We start from the raw sequence: 21,262 nt of genomic DNA, 5'->3' as shown, positions 1-21,262 counted from the left end.
GATTGAACCAAGTCTGCATACTTGGCTCAATCTAATTCTTGACCTTCCCCCCCCACCCCTCCACTCTCTGATTTGCTCACCTTGATTATCTTTTTCTGATTTGTCCTCCTTGCTTACTGTTTTTGGTTCTCTGTGCCTTAAATATTGAGTCTGTTCTGGTCTGGCTATGGTCTGAAGAAGTGGGTCTGTCCCATGAAAGCTCACCTAATAAACTATTTTGCTAGTCTTTTTAAAGTGCTACTTGACTGCTTTTTGTTTTGATAGTGTATGGACTAGCACAGCTTCCTCTCTGTTACTAAAGGTATGTGTGTTACTGAAGAAGAATTATCGCACCGTTCTGGAAAGGGAAACAGCCAAGCTGGCTTTTATATTCAAATTCGGCACATTAACACATGGTTCAGATCGTGATGGGAACTTTCTGAGTCACTATAGGGGCTCGTCTGCATACTTGGCTCAGTCTAATTCTTGACCTTCCCCCCACCCCTCCACTCTGTGATTTGCTCACCTTGATTATCTTTTTCTGATTTGTCCTCCTTGCTTACTGTTTTTGGTTCTCTGTGCCTTAAATATTGAGTCTGTTCTCGTATGTTTTTATAGTGCCTATTTTGAAATAGCAGTTTCTGAAAAGGTGTTCTTCCTCTCACTACGGCTGTGGCTACACTGCTTACCTCTTTTGGAGGTGGAATGCAAATGAGCGACATCAGAAATGCAAATGAGGTGCATATTTACATATCATGCTTCACTTGCATATTCTCACATGATCTTGCTTCTGGAAGAGCCTTTTCGAGAAGCAAAAATAGCCATGTAGACAGGGTTCCTTTGAAGACAAACCCTGTTTTCAAAAGAACCCTTCTTCCTATTTTGTTTCAGGAAGAAAGGTTTATTTGAAAGTTGGGTTTGTTTTCGAAGGAACCCCATCTACGTGTCTGTTTTTGCTTCTGGAAGAGGAGATCATGTAAGAGTATGCAATTGAGGTGCAAGATATGTAAATCCACACCTCATTTGCATTTCCAATCTCGCTCATTTGCATTCCACTTCCAAAAGAGGAATGCAGTGTAGCTGCAGCCTTTGAGGATTACCAGTTTTGGAATAATGCACCTGCTATTTTGAAATAATCTGTGCATAGTGTAGGCAGCAGCTCAGTTATTTCAAAATAGCTGTGTAGTGTAGCCATAGCCATACAGTCCTCAGGAAAGAGAATGTATCTGTAGGGCTTAGGAGTCAAAAACATATCCAAATAATGAAATTAAGTTTCTTAAATAATCTGCTGTTAAATCCTTCATAGACTTAATCCAGCTAGTAGAGTTGACTAAGTGTATGCCAAAACAGAACTGAGACAACCAGCTTTAAAAACAAGTTGATCATCATCTACATTGGTGCAGATTTCAAAATTATTTCTAGTAGGCAAATGTTCTGCAAAATGTTCCTCCTATATTTAGGCAAATGAAATGCCCCTTTTCAATGGGGAGGTAACATCATCAGCATCAAGTAATTTTAAATAGGCTGTAAACATTGTGAGATCAGTGCAATGTCCATCAATTTCACATCTCCAGGTGCCTTGGAATCATTTTCCTTGAAATTATTTCAGTGAATTTGCACAATTAAATCATATACACACAACAAAAGACAAAAGTCACCAGAATATATAGTTAGCACTCTGTGTGGTTACCTTATTTGTTAAGGGACAAGATAACTCTTGGATGTGCAAGACCATCTAAGTGCAAAAAAAAAAAATCCTGAGTGTAGTGAGCAGAATTTAATGGTCTTTGATATTTATTTATTTGTTTGTTTATTTATTTAAATAAAAGCGAAGGTGTTTGTTAGAAAGGGTTCAGCATAGCTCACCCCTTTGCAGTCAAAATCATTTATCTTTCTTGCTTCTCATGCGTGATACCTCTCACGCTATCTGACATTTCCCAGTTCCCTGACTGACATTGGTGCAAGTCTGTGTTGCACTCACACTCATCAATGGCCCTCCTGCTGTGAGGCTGGCAGGTAACAGATGTACCTCAGAACAAAAAAGCAGTCATGTAGCAGAGTCAGGCCCCACTTGCTAGACTGTTAGTCCCCCACCTCCTCTGAGAATCATTGTTCAGGGCTCTCAAGACTTGGCTTGAGTTAGCGCTTTGTGCTGCTCTCTGTCTGTGGGGCACCTTTGTGAATGTTAACCATGGGGTTGGCATCTAGAGAACTTAGATACCTAAAAGATCAGGCAGCAGCCAAGCTGCAATTCTGAAAATGTCAGTGTCACTTACTCAGTGGAAGTCAATGCCTAAAGAACCAGATAGACATCTAAATACCTCTGGGCCATTGTATCTCCACACTATTTTTTACTAAGTGAACTGTATCTAAATGGCATGGCAGAGCCCTAAAAGTTACTGAGCCCTGATGTTATTTTCTCATTTCACAAGAGTTACAATGTGGATGAACTTGGTTAATTTTTTTTCTTTCTAGATATGAAAATTAATATTTTTCAAAGATTTTTTTTCAATCATCATGCAGAATTATTTTTAAGCAAAATAAAATTCCTAAAAATTGTTGCATTCTAAAGAAAAACATGCAAAAGTACAGATGTATGCATGGAGCACAGAACATCCCACTTAACCTCTTCAAAGCCGCAGTGTCCAATAGTCTCCCTGTTCACCACATGTGTCGAATGGGGCACCAAGTTATGGCAAAATGCATCTCAACAGAGCCGCACACATGGAGAGCCCCTCTGCCCGCTCCATGTACATACCCCACCACTTGGCGGAACACGTGCGTTATTGCAGCAGCAGAGGTGGCCCTTGCAGGTTTCCCTGGTGTGGCTCCTTCTGCCCTGGCACAACCACACTGCTCCTGCAGCTCCTGCTCAGAGCCCCGCCCACCTGCCCCAGCTCCTTGGCCCTGGCATGGCTCCTGCAGCTCCAGTCAGGATCTGTGCAACTTTGCTGCCTTGGCTCAGCTGTGGCACAGCTTCTGCTGCTCTGATACACTCATGATTGTGGCATGGCTTCTGTTGTCCCAGCACATGGGTTCTGCTGCCCTGGCGTGGCCAGCTTCTGCTGCGCCAGCACGTGGCTTCTGCTGTTCTGTTACAGCTGTGGGCTAGCGCATCATAGCTCCTGTGACCCCCAGCAGCCGTGGCTCCAATGGCAGTGGCTCCAGTGAGTTTCCAGAATATACAGTTAGCATGGTGTGTGTGTGTGTATGCTGGCGGTGCCTGTCTCTAGGAAAGGAGGAGGGTATTCATTAGGGAGGGAGGTGTAACAAATATGCAGAGATAATAACTACAATTGTGGCAATCCTTGAATTATTATTGGACTCCACTGCTTTAAATGATAATTAAAAAAAACGAAACAAAAACCACTTCCCCTCAGCACTAATCAATAAGGAAAAAAATATTTGGGAAAATGTCATCTTCACATGGGTGAACCAGTTATTTGGGGAATGTACAAGACTGATGGTAGCCCATTAAGAAATATCTGGAATATCTTTTAATGTCATTTCCATATGACGGAATCATTTTAAAATTCTCTTTAAATATTGTATATTTTAAATGACTTAATTGATTGTAAAGCATATTGGATTCACTGTCTGGTGACTTATGACACTGCCTATCCACAGAATGGGTTTGACATGGGCCACAAGAATGTATTCTTCTTCTTCCCATCTCCTTATCCCAGTATTGTATCTTATCCTTTCCCTGATTAAATCACCACAAAGGGTGTGGGATTATGGTAATTAACCCTGCATTCCCATTCAGTCATTGACCTCTCTTTAAAAAGGGACATTTGGTGTGGTTTTGTGGACTACATGTATATGGCAGTGCTATTCCAAAATAGATATGTGGAAATAGCTATTTTGACATATCTTATTTTGGAATAATGTGTCCACACAAAATGCATTTCAAAATGAAACCAGCTATTTCAAAATAGCATTTCCAGGTCTATAGCACTATGTTGAAATAGTGCCACTGGCTCCTTTGTGGCATTTTTCAAAATAGCACTATTCTGTGTCTTAATAACACCTATTTTGAAACAAGAATTTCAAAAGAGGCATTATTCCTCATAGAATGAGGCTTACCAGAATTGTCATAATGCACCTGCTAGTTTGATTTAATTTCCGAATAGTGTGTGTGTCATTTAGACACTGCCTAAGTTATTTAGAAATAACTGTTGTTATTTCAAAATAACTTTGCCGTGTGGACACAGCCATGATGTGGACACCTGCCCACTAATTACTAGATTGAGATTGGCAATTATTTTCATATAGGGTACCAAGCAACCAAAAGATAAATTGTAATCATTAGCCAACTGGGCTGAATTTTCACCAGAGATAGGCCACGTCTACTCTTGCCCCCTGTCCCTTCTGGAAGGGGAATGGTAATGAGCAGAGCAGATGATGCAAATGAGGTGTGGATTAAAATATCTCACTTCTCATTATCATATTCCTGCAAGATTTTGCTTCCAGATTACCCCCTTCTGGAAGCAAAAGCAGCTGTGTTGACGGGGCTCCTTGGAAGGAAACGGGGCTCCTTCTGAAGGAAATCCCCCTTCCGGAAGACCCTTCTTCCACAGACATTTGTGAGGAGGTTGGGGTGGTCTGCCACACAGATCCCTGATTGTTTTTTTTCCTTTTCATGGCAGTAATAGTAACCATAGATCCTCTGTATCTTCTGCATGGGATGTTAGAACTACTGGATCTGCATAAATGTTGTTCCATCCTTGGAACATAGCCATCCCATCCCCCAGAATGACCCTCTGTGCTTCCCTCAGAGAAGCATGCAAACAAGTACTACAGTGCATGAGATTGTGCTCTTTCATATCTGCCCAGATGTCAAACTCCAGCATAGATGCTATGCAATGTTAAGAGGTATAAAAATGTCTGTGTTTGAACTCAATACTGTAGGTCAGTTTGGCCCTTGAGTAGAGAATGTAGCATGCATAGCGCTGTCTTGTTTTCTTTCTGTTCTTCTGTTATATGAGTGTCTCTGACTGAAGAGATGATTTTTTCTTCTTTTTCCCCCTCTTGGTGGCAGTAGCATTTATATGTATATAACAGCTTTACCATGGATGTCATTTTACATACTATGTAAAATATAATTCCTATGTAATTCCTAAAGAATTTAGGAAATTCTTTGCTTTCCTAAAGAATTTTCAGTGTAAGGACTGAGTTAAATCTAAAAGCTTTTGCCCAGTCATGGAGACAGTCATGGAGGGGTCACACTGCTACAGTTATTGTGACATGTTTTTATTTCGTGCTGTCAGTACATAGGGTGGACATGATTGCAGCGGTGCCATAAAAGAGGTGCAATATACATTCCCTTTTGCAGCTGAACTGCTCTGTCTATATCTAGACTAGAAGGATTTATTGGCAGAAGTTTTTGTCAGAAGGTATCTTGCAACAAAACATCTGTTGACAGATTGTGTCCAGATGTCAGAGTGAGTCAAAAGAGCAATCTGCTCTGTCAATAGAGAGCGTCCGGACTGCCCGGCCATTCTGAGAAAACGGCCACCTGGAAGCACAGCAGACAGGGTTGTGCAGTGTCCTGGAAAACTTTTCTGGTGACACAAGGCACCCCAGAACACCCAGAATGGCATTTTGCCAACACATCTCTGTTGACAGCGACATTCTTCCTTGTGGCGAATGGGGTACAGCTGTCGAAAAAAGTGCTGCATTCTGTTGACTTACAGTCGAAAGAGTGCCCTTGGGAATCTGGATGCTCTGCGGTTTTTGTTGACAAAATGGCCATTTTGCTGATAAATCCCTCTAGTCTAGACATAGTCTTTGATGACTATTGTGAAGGAAAGCTGCAGAGTCATTACCTGATTTTTTTCCTGTCCTTTTTGTAGGGTGGGGAGGGGCTAGCAAAGTTTAAGAGGACTACTTGCCAGTGCTACATATAGTGCATTCCATCTTCTGTTTAGAGAAATGCAAGGTTGAAAATGTGGCGAGTCCCTGCTTAGGAGTTATTAGAGTAAGGAAAGCTCCTTGTGTCCTTCTCCCTCTTGATAATCCAGCTAGAAGGTAGCCATAATCGAGACCGAAAAATTTCCTTGGCAAGATGAGAGAAAACAGACAAAAGGGCAGGTTTTGGGATAAGAGAACAAAGATGACAGTTTATTACAGAAAGGTTTCTTCTGAATGTGTCGATGTATCTTGTGTTTTGTTCAAAGTATTTCCATTGTGGTTTATAAGCCAGAATTGTGAATTACAGTTATTGCATTTTTTTTCTTTTCTTTTTCCTATAATCTTTCTTCCCTTTTCATTTTTTCTTCTTCCTCACACTCTTTGGGGCTTCTTCTTTCCCCTGCATGTAACTATTAATGAGATAGTTATGCATGCATATCAATGAAGAATACATAGTAGTGTCAGTTTGCTTCCATTTTTTATTGAAATCTATTTTAAACTTTATATATTATATACCCTCACTGTAACATTGAAAACCCGTGCCCTGTGGAAGACAGTGAACTCCAAAATAACATAGGTTATGTATCTGTGAGACTATTTGAACTACTCTTCTTGCAAGTTGCGATGGTTAGGTCAGCTCCTCTTTAAAATACAGTGGGTTTGATAGGGGAGCCCAAGGTCTTCCAACCACACAGACTCCTATGAAGGTTACCAAAGGGCAGGTAACCAAAAGTGCCTTACAGCTACCTTCCCTGGGCCACATCCCTAACCCACTGGTGTCCAATAGATATTCAAAAATCGCCATGCTTGTGTTTGCTGTCTCTGCATATTTGCCACATTATATGATACAAAACTTATAGAGCCAGCACTCTAAAATTATAGAGCCCCTCCCTCTAAATAAATGCTCTCTCCCAGATTCAGGCACACGGTTATCCTAATTCAGTTTCAGTGACTTGCTGGAGCTGCTGCCTGAGCCGCCACAGAGGCCACTGCTGCTGGCGCTGTGCTCTTCTCCCACCTCATATTCGCCACAACAGTGTCCTATTTGCCATGTGGCAAGTGATGAACGTATTGGACACCCCATCCTACCTCTTTTTCTATTGTCCAGCCTTTGCAATCTGCAGCAAAAGATGTTAACTGTGCCTTTTGTCTCTCTGGACTCAGCAGGTAGGTTCTCCTGTTCTCAGAGGCATTGCCATATCATCATTTCTCAGTAGTTTCTCGGGTTGGTCCTTCTTCCTGCCTTGTAAGTCTGCTACTGATCTGTCTGTCATCTTTTTAAAACACATCTCCATCCAGAATGGCTGTGCAGGATCTTCCGGGTTCAGAGGTGCTCTTTAGCTTTTTCATTCCTAATACAGGGTTTTTGCATCCCGTCACACAACTATACTAATAAGAAGAAATACATGTTTTAAAACTGCTTTCTATTCATACTGATAATTTAGTCATCCTTCTCCTCCTGCCCCAGAACACTTACTACAAAGTTGAACTTATGTAAGTATGGTAGTAACATTATTAAACTTTACTAATTTACAATATTTGCAACCAAAATCCATGATTCCCTGAAATTCCCTGGAAAGCTTTCTGGTCAACTAGATTTCAGAGTTCATTAATGAGATTGGAGTCTACAAACAGTTAAATGGGGATGAAGAAAGAAATGTTATCTGATGTAAAGATTGGAAACCAGGAAATTCTCGAGTTCTTATATCAGCTCTTACTTTGGTTGATACTTTGTAGTGTTTTCCATCTAAGCAAATTAAGTGAATTATAAAGAATACTGATTTAAACTCTTTTATGAGATGGGAATAAAAATATTTACATAATAAGTGGCGGCACAGAGGAATTTGTTGACTTTTGCCCAAATTTACACAGAACATCTCTAGAGAGTCAGAAACAGTCAGTCTCAGATCTCTTGGCTTTCTGCCCTGTGCTTTAACCACACAACCACCCTTCTTCCCATTTTGCTTGTCAGACTCAGTTTCTCCTTCTGTGAACAAGGATAATACAGACTCAGGAAGATTTTTTTTGCACACTGATTTCTTGCCAGACATCTCTGTGGAACAGCTGATGACCAAATCTGGAATCTAGTAAATCTGATTTTGTTAGTATGCCATATGGTTTTCTTAGGTTTTGGGACCAGAAAAAACATGGATTTACAACTGCCCAAGGCACAGACATTGCTGATAGGTACTAAGTGTTACAAAATAGCCTAATTGTAGTGCAGACACATATATTAAAAATAATAATTATACAAGAAAATTTTACACACTGACAAAGGGTAAGGCAAAGACATCACCATTCAACAAAAAAATACTCATTCGCTGGTAAGGTATAGCATAGGCAAGCCAAGAGGTCACGCTGTGTGTGCTGAGAGGCCTACACAATTACCTTGTTTCCCATTCACCCACATTGCCAGATAGGAACCAAAAGCCAATAGACTGTCATAGGGCAGCATTTGTCTCTGATAATGGTGTGCAGGAAGGGAGGCTTCATCACCTAAAAATTCCACAAGGCTTCAAATTAAACTGTCAGAAGGGAATGTGTGACAGGAATCTCCATGGTGATTTCCAGCATATGTGTTCCCTTCCATGGCTGCCTCAATAGCAGCAGGCAGTCTGAGCTACTGTACTTGCCTGTTTTACTAGGATATTTCAAAGATTAATACATGAGTGCTTCTAAACATTTTTGGAGATTAAAGGAAATACACAATATTTATTTATTAGGAATGTAAAGTCCAGTACTTAGGATCTGACAGTTGTATGAATGGTTAATTTTACTGGATGCAGCAATGATAGCTATGAATGAGGAACAGGAGCTCCAAGTGGCTTTTTAATGTGCCCCCTGTAGCTCTTTGCAGCACATGATATTGAAACATGTTGTAATATTGTTGTTAACTGATCTAACTTATTAATCAGTCGGGATGTTTTTGCTATGTTATTAAGCAATTGTAGAATATTTTGTCGATTATTTTGCCATGTGAATGACAAAGGGCGTGAGATAATGACTGAAACAATGGATGCAAAATTGTTATCCACACCCACAGCTGCATGTACAGAAATGATAAGTGGATATCCACATCCACATCCATGGGTGAGGATACCCGTGGATATAAAGTAGATATCTGCACATTTGCAGGGTTCAACATACAAAATTTATATCTGAAGCTGTATCTGCAAAAAATGAGATATTGATATCCACATCCAGATCTGCAGATACCCACAGATATAAATTGGATATTCCTGGACCTGCAGGGCTCTATCAGTGAATTCACACTATTTTTGCTCTTTTGGGAAATGCTGATTGCTAATTTTGCTCCTGAACTATTAAGGTCTGACTATCAGTGGGATACACTATTTGGTCCTGAGATAGTGGTGCTTGTGATTACATATTCAGCAACACCTCTTCCCTTTTATGCCTCTCCATTCCACACATAACACAGGGCCTTCATCACTGCCTTCCTTCTTTTTTGATCTCCTGAAGCAGTCTTAAATTTGTCCATTGTCATTTTGATAAAAGCAGAATTGAAAGCTATTGTGCATTTTAATGTTATCCTTGGTCTACCTCTGTACCTCTCGTCTGGCGGGGTTGTAATCCAAATGGTGTCTTGTTATATAATTTGGGTCTTTCTTCCATGTATGACCTAGCCATTTCCATTTTTTGTTTTGTAATTTCCTGTCTCATTGGCTTTGTTTATGTCCTCCAGAACTCTCTTTGACTTTTTTTTTTCTGCCCATCTGATATTGAGGCTATGCCACGGCATCTGTTTATGAAAACTTAGAGTTTAGATAGAAGGTCCTTAAAAAAACCACATCTCAGCTCTATAATACTTACTTTAACATTGGTAGTAAATATTCTAGGTTTAATTAGCAAACCACTGCTACATGTCACAAAAAGCATAAAAATAGTGAAATATAATTCACATTGAAATTAGCACACATATATTTATCTAATCTAGTGAAGTTACCTTGACAATTAATTGTAGGGGACACAGGTCTGTTCAGTGTGTCATCAGTTCAACATAGCAAACTACCAGCTCTTTTATCAAAATTAAAGCTAAAACCAAGAATTTATTTATTGTTGTGTTGTTGTTTGTTGTGATTACTGTGAAGATTTTTTTTCTCGCAGTTCAATAGCTTCAGAACAGACTAATTAGATAGTTTTGTAATACGTATATACTAGTGGTTTTTGTGACTATTTATTATAAAAAGTATCTCAGTTTGTACTTGCACAGTGGAAAATATTTACAATTCATAGTTACTAATAAAACAATATTTCATGTTTTGATTTGGTTTTAATATATCTAACAGATCTGGTACTTTGCCATGTTGAACTGATAGAATGAATCACTTAACATATTACATTTATCTCTTATATTTGTAATCATGAGTACCTCACAGTAACTTATGTAGGCAGACTAGATTAGAGATGAAAACATACTACATATCTGAATAGATTTCACCATAAGTAATCTAACTTGATTATGAATTATATCTGACTGATTTGCAGTATTTTTAAACCTAATTGATGTAATTTTAGGAAAAAAAAGAAGTGAAATTTAGGATAGACATATGATTTAGATATATGAAGTCACTATAAAGTTAGGAAGATTCCTTTGCTCTACTTGCCACACATCACTTGCATTCTGCTCCATCAGATTTTGCAAATTTTAAGCTTAAGTTAAAACTTGAACTTTTTATTAAATCTTTTTGAAAAAAAAAAACAAGACTTCAATCCAGTGTGCCAGTTCCACTTCATACCAGCATCAGTGTGACTGAAATCAGAATCTGACTTGATGCCTTTTCTAAATGTCATTTGTTACCTTTGCTCCCTATTATAGCTAAAATAGCCAGTGTCGAGAGTTAATATAGCTACCACAGCTAGTGGATTAGGATACTGGTTTGCTAATGCATTGACCTGCTTCACCTACATAACACTAGTTCAATCTCCAGCATACAGTAAATGTTTGGATTTAAATTGTAGAACTAATGCATAATTTTTCATCTCTCTGACAAACCTGACTAAAGGGTCAGATGGTGATAAGGATAATGATTCTCTGTGAAAGGGAAAGGAAGTCAGCTTCCAATTCTTTTGGAGATTCTAAATTTTGTTTTATAGAACAAGATTAACTACAAAAAAACCCAACTTAGAAATACAAATAATAGTGAACATATAAGTGTGACCTTTTGCCTTATTCAAACCAATTATATGAAGGCACATTGGAGCACTTGCCACGACATGTTAGATAATAAAATGGCATGCAACATTTGGTTTTCAGAATATCAAACCACAGAAAAACTATTCTATGAAAAGCAATTTACCATTAAAATATTTACTACAATAGGAATTACGGATGATAGTTTGTCACAAGTTTTAATTGTTTCTCTGCACATTAAGAAATACTACGAAACATTGGAGATTTCTTCTCTTTTCTCAGAAGTGTTTTCTTTTTTTCCTGCAGCACGGAAAAGGATATGCTAGTCAATTCTACAGGACTCACCTGAAGCAGCATGATTTGCACAAGTCGACCAACAAAAAGCATCAACTTTTCAACTTCATTATCTTGGCCATCCAGTTCTATGTAACTAAGGGATTTGCGTGCTGTTGGAGACATCATGGCCAACAATAGGACCTAATTGCTCTCAGCAGGCCTGAGAAATGGGTTGAAATGTGTGGAACTGTAGGAACTTCAGAGGCAACTGATCTTGCCTTTCTGATCAGTGTGTGCCTGTTTACAGCACTATATATCTTTCTCTCTCCAAAATGTCACTGAGCCCTTTAGATGTTTATATTCACCACAAGAAGCCAATCGTACAGATAAAAGAAATGTGCATTATAAATGCAATATCACTGTTTTAAACTTGACTGTTTTATATTATTTTTGTGTGATCAAGTGTTCCCCAAACTATTCCAACTTTACAAGAGAGATTGTGATCATAATCTTTTCACCTGTGGGTCATAAAAATGTTGTTAATCTGCAGACCCACAAAATATCAAAGACATTCTGTAGTTTATACACGTGTTGCAAAGTGTTTACTGTACTATTTCAAAGCTTCTAAATAAATATAAAATATATATATATATTATATTATATATAATTTTCCGAAAAATGTGGTACGATTTAGTTGATTTTTAAATGGATTCATATAGTCCAAACCATACACTAAACTAAGAAGGTAATTCAGGGTCCCTAAGTTTTCCTTGTTAAAAAAAATAAATCTTTAATAATATTTCCCCAATTTTGGTATTTTGGTCAGTTCTGTTTTTCCTTGCTTTGTTGTTGTTGTTTGATTTTGTTATTTTGAAAGCTGTAAGCAACAACATTTTGTTTAGAAGTTTTACTGAATTTTCAATGCCAAAGATGCAGCTGTCAGTTTTACCAGAATGAGCACTGACTATGTACTATCAAAAGTATATATCAATTTCCATTATTTTGATTCTATTTCTATGGTTTTTAATTTGGTATAACAACACCTTTTATAAAGGAGCTATAAACTCACCTGTATATGTTGTTTAAAGAAAACCACTGGGTGTCTGTACATTTTGAAATGTATTATGTAATGTAATGAACATAACAGGAAATACTCCCAAACTCTTAACACACACACCTTTCTTCTTTGACATAATTTCTGCAAACCTAAGCAAATATATATCTTTTCATTTGGGCTAGAAATGTTTTTTTTTTTTGATAAAATACAAATCACAAAGGAAAAAATTGGCTGAGCCGTTATTTTTTTTCCTTCATTTTTACACTGAAAGGATTTGGAGTAGGAAGGTGACACATTCGCACACTGATCCTGCTCCCACAGGAAGTAATAGGAGCTTGACTAATGATTTCACTGGCATCAGGATCAAGCTGGCCCATGTTGTCATTACCTTTTAAAATAATTCTACAGACTGCAATGGTATCCACTGAATTTTTCCTACATATATAAAAAACTTGTTTGGAAAGAGCAGCCTTGAAAAGCAAAGTTTAACTTTACTTTCATGTCCACAGAGTTGAAGTATCATTTACAAGTGTAAAATCTAGTAAGATGTTTCCGTCTTTACATTCTTCACTGTACTGTTTGTTCTGTTTCCTGATTATTGCTGTCAAATACTGAAAAGAAATTACGGAATTTTGTGTTGTCAGCCCAGTGATGTCAATAGATCACTTCCCATCGACTTCTTTGATGTTGGATCAGGCCCTTAGATCAAGTTTCTGAAAGCCTTGTCAGTGCTGAATCTATGTCACTGCATGAGAAACAGTGATAGACTCTGGTCTTCAAGTGGTGGATGTTATTTGTTTTGGGTTTTTTTTCAATGGCAATTACTATTAGCGACATGCAGATCATTTGTACAGAGTCTGCTGTATTACTGATCCACACAGTATTCCCACTGCTTTCAATGGGAGTTCAGTGTACAGAAAACTACCTGGATTGAGCTGAGATCATCAGTTTATTTCATAAGTCTTACAACATATGTTCAGTCATGCATATTTCTAGCTTATTTATACAATAGACAAAAACTTCTTGAGATTCTTTTAAAAATGTATAGATAAAAGTTGCAAAAAGCACAGAAAATAACTGTTAATCTGAACAAACATAGCAGTAAAAATGTTTCTTTAGCTTTAGGTAATGGGACTTTAGTCACCTACATGCCTTGTTAGTTTTATGAAGAATGGGCTATTTTAGTAATGAAATGTGTGAAGTATATTTCATTTGAAGAAGTCTGTCAATTTGTTGTTGCTGCAGTTAAGGCAAGAAAGTGATTGCCCTTTGCTTTATTCCTAAACTTCTCTTTAAACAGATGAAAGAGGTTTGTGTTCTATCTGGGGAGAAAAAAAAATCACATTTTTCTTTTTTTTAATAGACTACTAAAGTGATTTTTATTTAATTAATCCTCATTCACACTTTGCACACAATGTTTAAATGACCATATCCAGACGTTATCATGCATCTCCATGATTGGCCTTGTTCCATGAATGCCATACTCTATATGTAGTGGCACACATCCATTTGATTTTTACCTTAACTAATCCTGCTTTTAGTCCATACAAAATAATCATACTGGCCGTTTCTACACAGGCCACTTTCTTCGAAAGTGACATGGTAATACACGGCCCGAAATATGCTAATTAGGCACAGATGCAAATTCCCCATGCCTCATTAGCATACGGTCACATGATTTGGAGTCCGGAAGACCCTTCTTCCAGATTCCGCAACGCAGTGTAGAAGTGTGGCTCCCCAGGGAGCTTCCGCAAGAAAGTCCTTCTGGAGGCCCCTTCTTCCCAAAAATTTTTGGAAAGAAGGGGCCTCCGGAAGAAGAACTTCCTTCTGGAAGACCCCCCAGGAGCCGCACTTTGAAACAGTGTTTTGGAGTCCGACTCCAAATCATGTGACCGTATGCTAATGAGGCACAGGGAATTTGCATCCATGCCTCATTAACATATTTCGGGCCGTGTATTACCATGCCACTTTTGAAGAAAGTGGCCTGTGTAGAAATGGCCACTGAGTGTAGCGGGAAAGCTACATATATAAAAATGCTCAGACTGAACCCATTTAGAACTACATTGTATTTGTAGCACTTAGCTGTTAGCAAAAAGCAACATCTAGTTACTTTACACTGCCCCAGGAATAAGTCTATAAAGGGGGCTGTACAGTTAACTGAATAATCAGTTCAGGTGCAGGTCTGAAAAATACATATGTATGTATGTATTGGGTCAACCTGAAATGAGGTTTCAAAATGTTCTATGAGCCAAAATGTAAAAGAAGAGATGCTGACCGAATTGTATTTGTCGATCAGAAATAAAACATTTTGCTCAGATTTAGTTTTTTAAAATACGAAAATGAGGGACATTCTAAAACAAAATATCTTTCTGAAACAGACATTAGATATACAGGTTTCTGGTTTTCCAATTGTTCTTTGAAAGAAATAATGCACCAAAAATTGTTTCAAATTTTCAGATGGTTTCATCTGGTCTAAATCTGTGGATTTTTGCACAATAAGGTTTTGTATAAAGTTCTCCCTGGGACACCATCATTCCTATGGCCCTTTATTGCACTGGAGGGGAACATACTTCTCACCTTACGTCCGGGCAGATGTTTTTGCTATTACTTGGAGTGAACAGATCTAAAGGCTTGATTTTAAAATGTATTTAGGCACCTTCAGATACAAATAGAAAACTAGCTGAATTTTCAAAACTACCTAGGTATCTAATTAATCACTAGATCCCTACCTGCATCTTCAGGAAACTAAAGGCCTTTAAAATTTGGCATTAAGTCTCTGGCCACTTTTCCTAGTTTCCATCATTCATCTGAATACCAAGGACTGGATCAATGTACTGGCCTAAAGTGGATGTGCAGAGACTGAGGTATCTTGCCTTTTGTGCTGGGCTATATTTGGGTTAGGAACAATCTAGCTCTTACTTAGGTGAGTAATGCAAAATATCAAACAAATCACACATGATTTTAAAATTTATAGGCCCAGTGCTGCATACTTCCAGTCTGCAGAACTTCCCCTGAGGCATGGAAGCTACATGCAAAAATGGCTTGAAATATCAGATCATATGAAGGATAAGGAAAGGATGATATTAGAATTATTTGTGTTAAATTCACATTAGACACAAGACAATTTCCAAGTGACTTGCCCATTCAGTTTATTCAAAGCCTTTCTGGACTAACCTTGTGTCAGAATCTCAAAATGTAATAAACAACTTTGGCTATTAAAAAAAACAAAAAAAGAAAAAGGAAAAACCATGACTAGTTTAATGCATGTATTACTAGCTGCCTTGACCAATATTGAGAAAGTTAGTAAAGATTTTTTTGCTGAGAAAAGGATGTTGAATGACCTACGTGCAAATGAATACATTTTCTCTATTTATGAGGAATCTAATTTATAATGGAGATCATTTTAATTAAAATCTGAAAGCTTCAACAGAGTTTCTGTAAGAGGTGTACCCTCCTATCAACAAATGTTGACATAAAATCATGCACACATGTAGAAAATGACATTATCTATTGTAGTGGTAATGTCTCCATAATTAAGCCCAAACTGAGATTTTCATTTAAAGTGGGAATTCAGCCTCCTTGTTTTGTATTATATTACTCATACATATACACACCAGAAATACAAAATTTTACTTGCCCATAGGTAAGAAAATACACCTTTTTCATTCCTGTCATTCCTCAGGGCTGAAGGCAGATGAATAGATTTTTTCTTTTTTTTCATGTAATGGAGTAATCCCCTATAATGCCCCGGTAGTTTGGCAAATTGTTATATATTTATATGACCTTTATACTTTTAAAGGCTTTGCATACCCTGCCATTGTTTTATGTTTGGGTCTTCAGTTTATATCATAACATTTTTACATAAAAATCTTTAAGAAGTCCTAGTTCAAAATGAGCAACTTTGATGTACATGTAGTCATTTCAGTTTTATTGCAAAATATTGGCACCAAATGTCTATAAATATGGGAAAGTTGTTTAATCTAGCTGAAGTATAGTGCAGCAAGCCAATAAGACTTCATTATGACATTACCACGATTAAAAATTCTGTAACTGATCCCCAAAGCTTCTTAAAAAAGCACTTTCATTTGATTTTTTCACTAATCTGCTAATCTGTTTTGGTATAAAATTGATACACATACAAATACACACACATTTAAAATCCGTTGTTGAGAATCTGTGTCTTTATAGATATCTCATATGTAAGACATGGGTAAAAAACAAACTTGGACAGCTTTCTTGAAGTGAAATTGTTTTGAATTTATTAATAAAGTTCATGATATTGTACGTTGGCTGAAATGTTAGAAAAAATGAAAGTATGTGGAAACAAATGCCTCATTTAGAAATGTCCTGCAGATATGTTACAAGCCTAAATGCTGGAAATATTATTGCGTGAAGATGAAGCATGCTGTGGTGAAGCTACAGAGACAGCATTATTGTTCTCTGGGTTTCAACTGAAAAAAGTATCCACTAGATGTAGGCTAGTTAAATTAATCCAGAAAGCATCAACCCTGAAATACTGGATTCAGGTAACACATTTAGGCTATGTTTACTCAGCAGTGTTACTTAAAATTAATCCATTCCAGAATAATGATTCCAAAATATCAGAGGGGTAGCCGTGTTAGTCTGTATGTGCAAAAACAACAAGTCCTGAGGCACATCACAAACTAACAGATATTTTGGAGCATAAGCTTTGTGCACAAAGACTTGCTTTGTCAGGTGCATGAGTGGGGATTCCAGAGGAGTTGTTCCGAAATAGCTTATTTTGAAATAACACGGCTAAGCATAAGAATGCATTTTGAAATAGCATGTCTGGACACACCCTGCCTATTTCGAAATAGTGCCATGGGATGCCATTACACCTTACTTCAAAATAACTCTATTCCGTGTCTTAACGGTGCCTGTTTCAAAATAGCTATTCCTCCTGAAATGAGGTTTATGAAATCCACAATGACACACCTGCTATTTCAAATTTATTTCAAAATATTGTGTGCATAGAGGGATTCCCAACCTATGGATTGGGACCCAACTATGAGTCACAATGAGATTTGTTAAGGGTCACCAGCAGCTGGAAGCTGCATGTGTCTGTTAAACGTACCATTTGTAGCTCCTTAATGCTGCCACATCCAGCAGCTATCTCTTATCAACAGAGAAACAAATGCGCATTATAAAGACTGCTTCTCCACCTTTGATATTTGTAGTCACCCCAGGCAAGCCACTTAACAGACTCTTGCAATAATTCCTGCCCCCCCCCGCTCCTCCCTTCCCTGCTTTTGCCCTCCCCAGTCTATGTAGCTGATTTCAGTTTTTATTTTTGTTTGTACCTCCCTACAGCCTGAGTGTGACTCCCCTACCGCTCCAGCCTCTGAATGTGACCACCCAACCCGTGTGACTCTCTCCAGCCTTTGAGTGTGACTCCCCTCTGGCCCCTCCAGCCTCTGAGTGTGGTGTTTAAGCTGGAAGAGCAGGGATGGGAAGTGGTTTGGGGATTCACAACTCAGATCAATTATAATAATCAAATAGTCATTAACTATAATAAACATACTGTTATTATTTTATTATTAACGTAGTCTCCCTTTTTCTATGAAATAACTACTATGAATATATAGACATGAGGGGGTGCGATTTTATAGTCTTGCCTCAGGCACACAATTAACTATTTGCAGCACTGCTTCCCACCCACCACCCGCCCACACACACCCTTTTTGAAGTGCTTCTTGACTGCTTTTTGTTTTGACACCCTTTTTGAATTGCCTTAGGTCATCAAGTCTTCCTCAGTTGTCAAAATGGGCCCTTGTCTGGAAAAGGTTGGCAATAGCACGATGCTGGCAAAGTTATTTGAAGTAACTTCGCTGCGTTGCCATAGTTTTGTTACTGTTTTAGCCACATATCAATGAGATGACGGAATTTTATATAAATCTGCCATATGCACAAAGGCAATAAAACCACGTGATATTCAAAATCACGTCTCTGAACTTGAGTGCACAAAAGTCAGAGAAGGCAAAAAACAAATATTGCTCTAGTCAGATTAATTCAATTTTGTAGATCATCTCTCTATTTTTGGTAATCGCTTCTTGAAGTCTGTTTATAACAAAGGGTAATAATACACATTATTGTCAAAGAGTTATATTAGCCAGATGGCAGAGTGAAGGTAGCCAGACTAACCTCAACTTTTGGAATATCCTGATTCTTGCAGTCTTAGGCTATGTTTACAAAACAGTGTTATTGTAAAATAAGCTATTCCAGAAGACATTTTCCAGAATATATTATTTTGAAATAGCACCTTTACACACAAAGGCTGTAACCGCACTATCACCCCCTTTCGGAAGAGGCATGTTAATGAGGGATGCTAATGTGGTGCTCACATGAATATGCAATGTCTCATTAGCATAATGGCGGCCACATGTGATTCAAAAGTGCCACTTTTGAAACACATGCCACCCATGTAGCCAGGGGCCTTTCAAAAGGACCCCCTGATTTCAAAAGCCCCTTGTTCCCTACACCAAATAGAAAGAAGGGCTTTCAAAATCGGGGTCCTTTCGAAAGGTCCCGACTACATGGGTGGTGTGTGTTTTGAAAGCAGCACTTTCGAATCACGTGAGGCTGCCATTATATTAATGTGGCACTGCAAATGCATGTCAGCACTTCATTAGCATCTTCCAAAATCCCTCATTAACATGCCCCTTCCAAAAGGGAGGGTTAATGTGACCACAGCCAAAATGCACATCAAAATAGCACTCAGTCCTTGAATGCACTATAGCTTATTTCGAAATAGTCCCATTCTCTGTCTACACAGCCCCTATTCTGAAATGTTTATTTTGTAATAGATTCTATACCTTGTAGAATGAGGTTTTTCAAATTCGATATAAGCCATCAGCTATTTCAAAATAATTTCAATATAGCGGTTGCATTGTGTAAAAGCTCACAAAGTTATTTTGGAATAGCAGCTGTTATTCCAAAATAACTTTGCTGTATAGACACATCCTTAGGCTATGTCTACACTAGTGAGATTTCTGAAAAAACTGGGGCTCTTTTTCACAAAATCCTGCAGAGGCTATACACACAAAATGTGTTCTTTCAGTATTAAATTGGAAGAATACAGCACTCTTTCCAGTGGCCCTCATCCACTCCCAGATGAGAAAGAGTACCTTCCACCAAAAGTTTCTTTCAGAAAAAATATGTGTGTAGGATGGAAGGAGATGGGGCCCTTTTATTGAAAGAACAGTCCTCCATGGTGCCAGCCAGCTGGAGCTGGGACACTCTCTTGCCAGTGCAATCTGAGCTCTCTGCTCCCTGCCTCCAGCCACTTTTATAGATGTAAGGAGCCCCAGAAACCCCATGGCAGGAAGCTGAGAGCGTGGCAACAGCAAGGAGATGAGGTGCTCACCACATGCCCTTGCACCCATGCCTTGCAGCCACAAACAAACCATGGCTGACAGCCAGCAGTCCTGTGATCCCCCAGGGACCCTCTAGGAAGCCAAACAGTGGTCCCAGGAGTTCCCCTGCGCCACCAAATGCAGGGCCATGTCCTTGGTGGATCCCAAACTCTGGGAGCTCCTGGGCATCTGGCAGGATGAAACCACCAGCAAGAAGCGAAATGCCCCCACCTGTGCCCTTCTTGCCACCAGCTTGGAAGCCCATAGACATCCCACCCAGACACAGGAACAGGTTCACTCCAAAATGAAGGACTTGTGGCAGCAATATGCCAGGCCCAGGGCTGCAGGCAGGACATCGGGGCAGGACCCTCCATGTGGCCCTTTTACAAGGAGCACCACAGTCTCCTTGGGGGTGAAGACTGCTTCCCCGCACACATACACCCACCTCGACACAGTGGTGGAGGAACCCCCTACATTGCTGGAGCCAGACCCCGAGGTGGAGGAGGAGCAGCAGCTGGGCCTGTCAAGCCAGACCACCCTGCTGGAGCTGGAGCAGCTGTCACACCCAGGCCGTGTCTACACGTGCCCCAAACTTCGAAATGGCCATGCAAATGGCCATTTCGAAGTTTACTAATGAAGCGCTGAAATGCATATTCAGTACTTCATTAGCACGTGGGCAGCAGCAGCGCTTCGAAATTGACGTGCCTTGCCGCCGCGCGGCGCGTCCAGACAGGGCTCCTTTTCGAAAGGGCCCCGCCTATTTTGAAGTCCCCTTATTCCCATGAGCTCATAATTGCTTTGGACTCAGCATCCGCCAGACAGGCCATGTCAAGCAGAGCATCCCCAGTTTGAGGGTCCCCCCAGTAAATACCCTGCATGTAGTGCACCTTGGGGCAAGGGGAGATGCACCTGCCCTGCTACAGCTGGAAGAAGGCCAGTCACATGGCCCCTGGCTCCAGCCCAGACACACCTCAGAAGGCCATGGGTCCAGGCTCACAGACATGGCCATAGGTGACAGTCAGCATCTGCAGATAGCTCCACTAGCCACATGTGCAGGGAGGGGGTTTTGCGGGGGAGACCCAGACTGCATGGGGGTGCCCCACCCTTGCAGGGACCCCTAAGTGTCTGGGATCCCTAGGGGCATGGGCCATTGGAAAGAGCCTAGGGGGCCTGCTGCCCATGGGGCATGGTGTGTACGGCTCTTGGGCCTGTGGTGCGGGACTGACTTACCATGTCTCTCTCCCCTTCCATCCTCACACCTGCATCATCCAAGGGCCAATCAAGCTCCACCACACTACTCTGGTTGGCCAGCCTCTTCCAGGTCCTGGAGCTGGGAAGTCTGGGAGAGGCAGAGGAGATGGACAGGGTATCACCCCCATCAGTGCCCAGTTGGGCCCATGGAAGATGCCTCTGCCTACACAGCATGCCTCAGGTGCCAGAATGAGCTGGTGGAGCAGCAGCTGTGGGTGGAGGAGGAGGATTGGCATGGTGGTGGGAAGCTTGGGTCAAGCC

At 39.7% G+C, this 21,262-nt stretch overlaps 1 protein-coding gene across 2 annotated transcripts in view; it reads left to right on the top strand.

The window, feature by feature from the left end:
• The window catches only part of PCDH10 (protocadherin 10), a 43,233-nt gene extending 31,590 nt beyond the window's left edge, over positions 1–11,643 (top strand). For both annotated transcript variants that reach the window (XM_074991933.1, XM_074991932.1), the window contains one exon: positions 11,351–11,643. In XM_074991933.1, the coding sequence (XP_074848034.1) occupies positions 11,351–11,370 (20 nt within the window). In that variant the 3' untranslated portion in view covers positions 11,371–11,643. The remainder of the gene's footprint in view (positions 1–11,350) is intronic.
• The last annotated feature ends 9,619 nt before the right edge of the window (positions 11,644–21,262 follow it).

This window comes from Carettochelys insculpta, chromosome 4, assembly GCF_033958435.1.
Source record: "Carettochelys insculpta isolate YL-2023 chromosome 4, ASM3395843v1, whole genome shotgun sequence".
In the NCBI taxonomy this organism is placed as follows: Eukaryota; Metazoa; Chordata; order Testudines; family Carettochelyidae; genus Carettochelys; species Carettochelys insculpta.
This window is presented reverse-complemented; position numbering and strand designations above follow the sequence as displayed.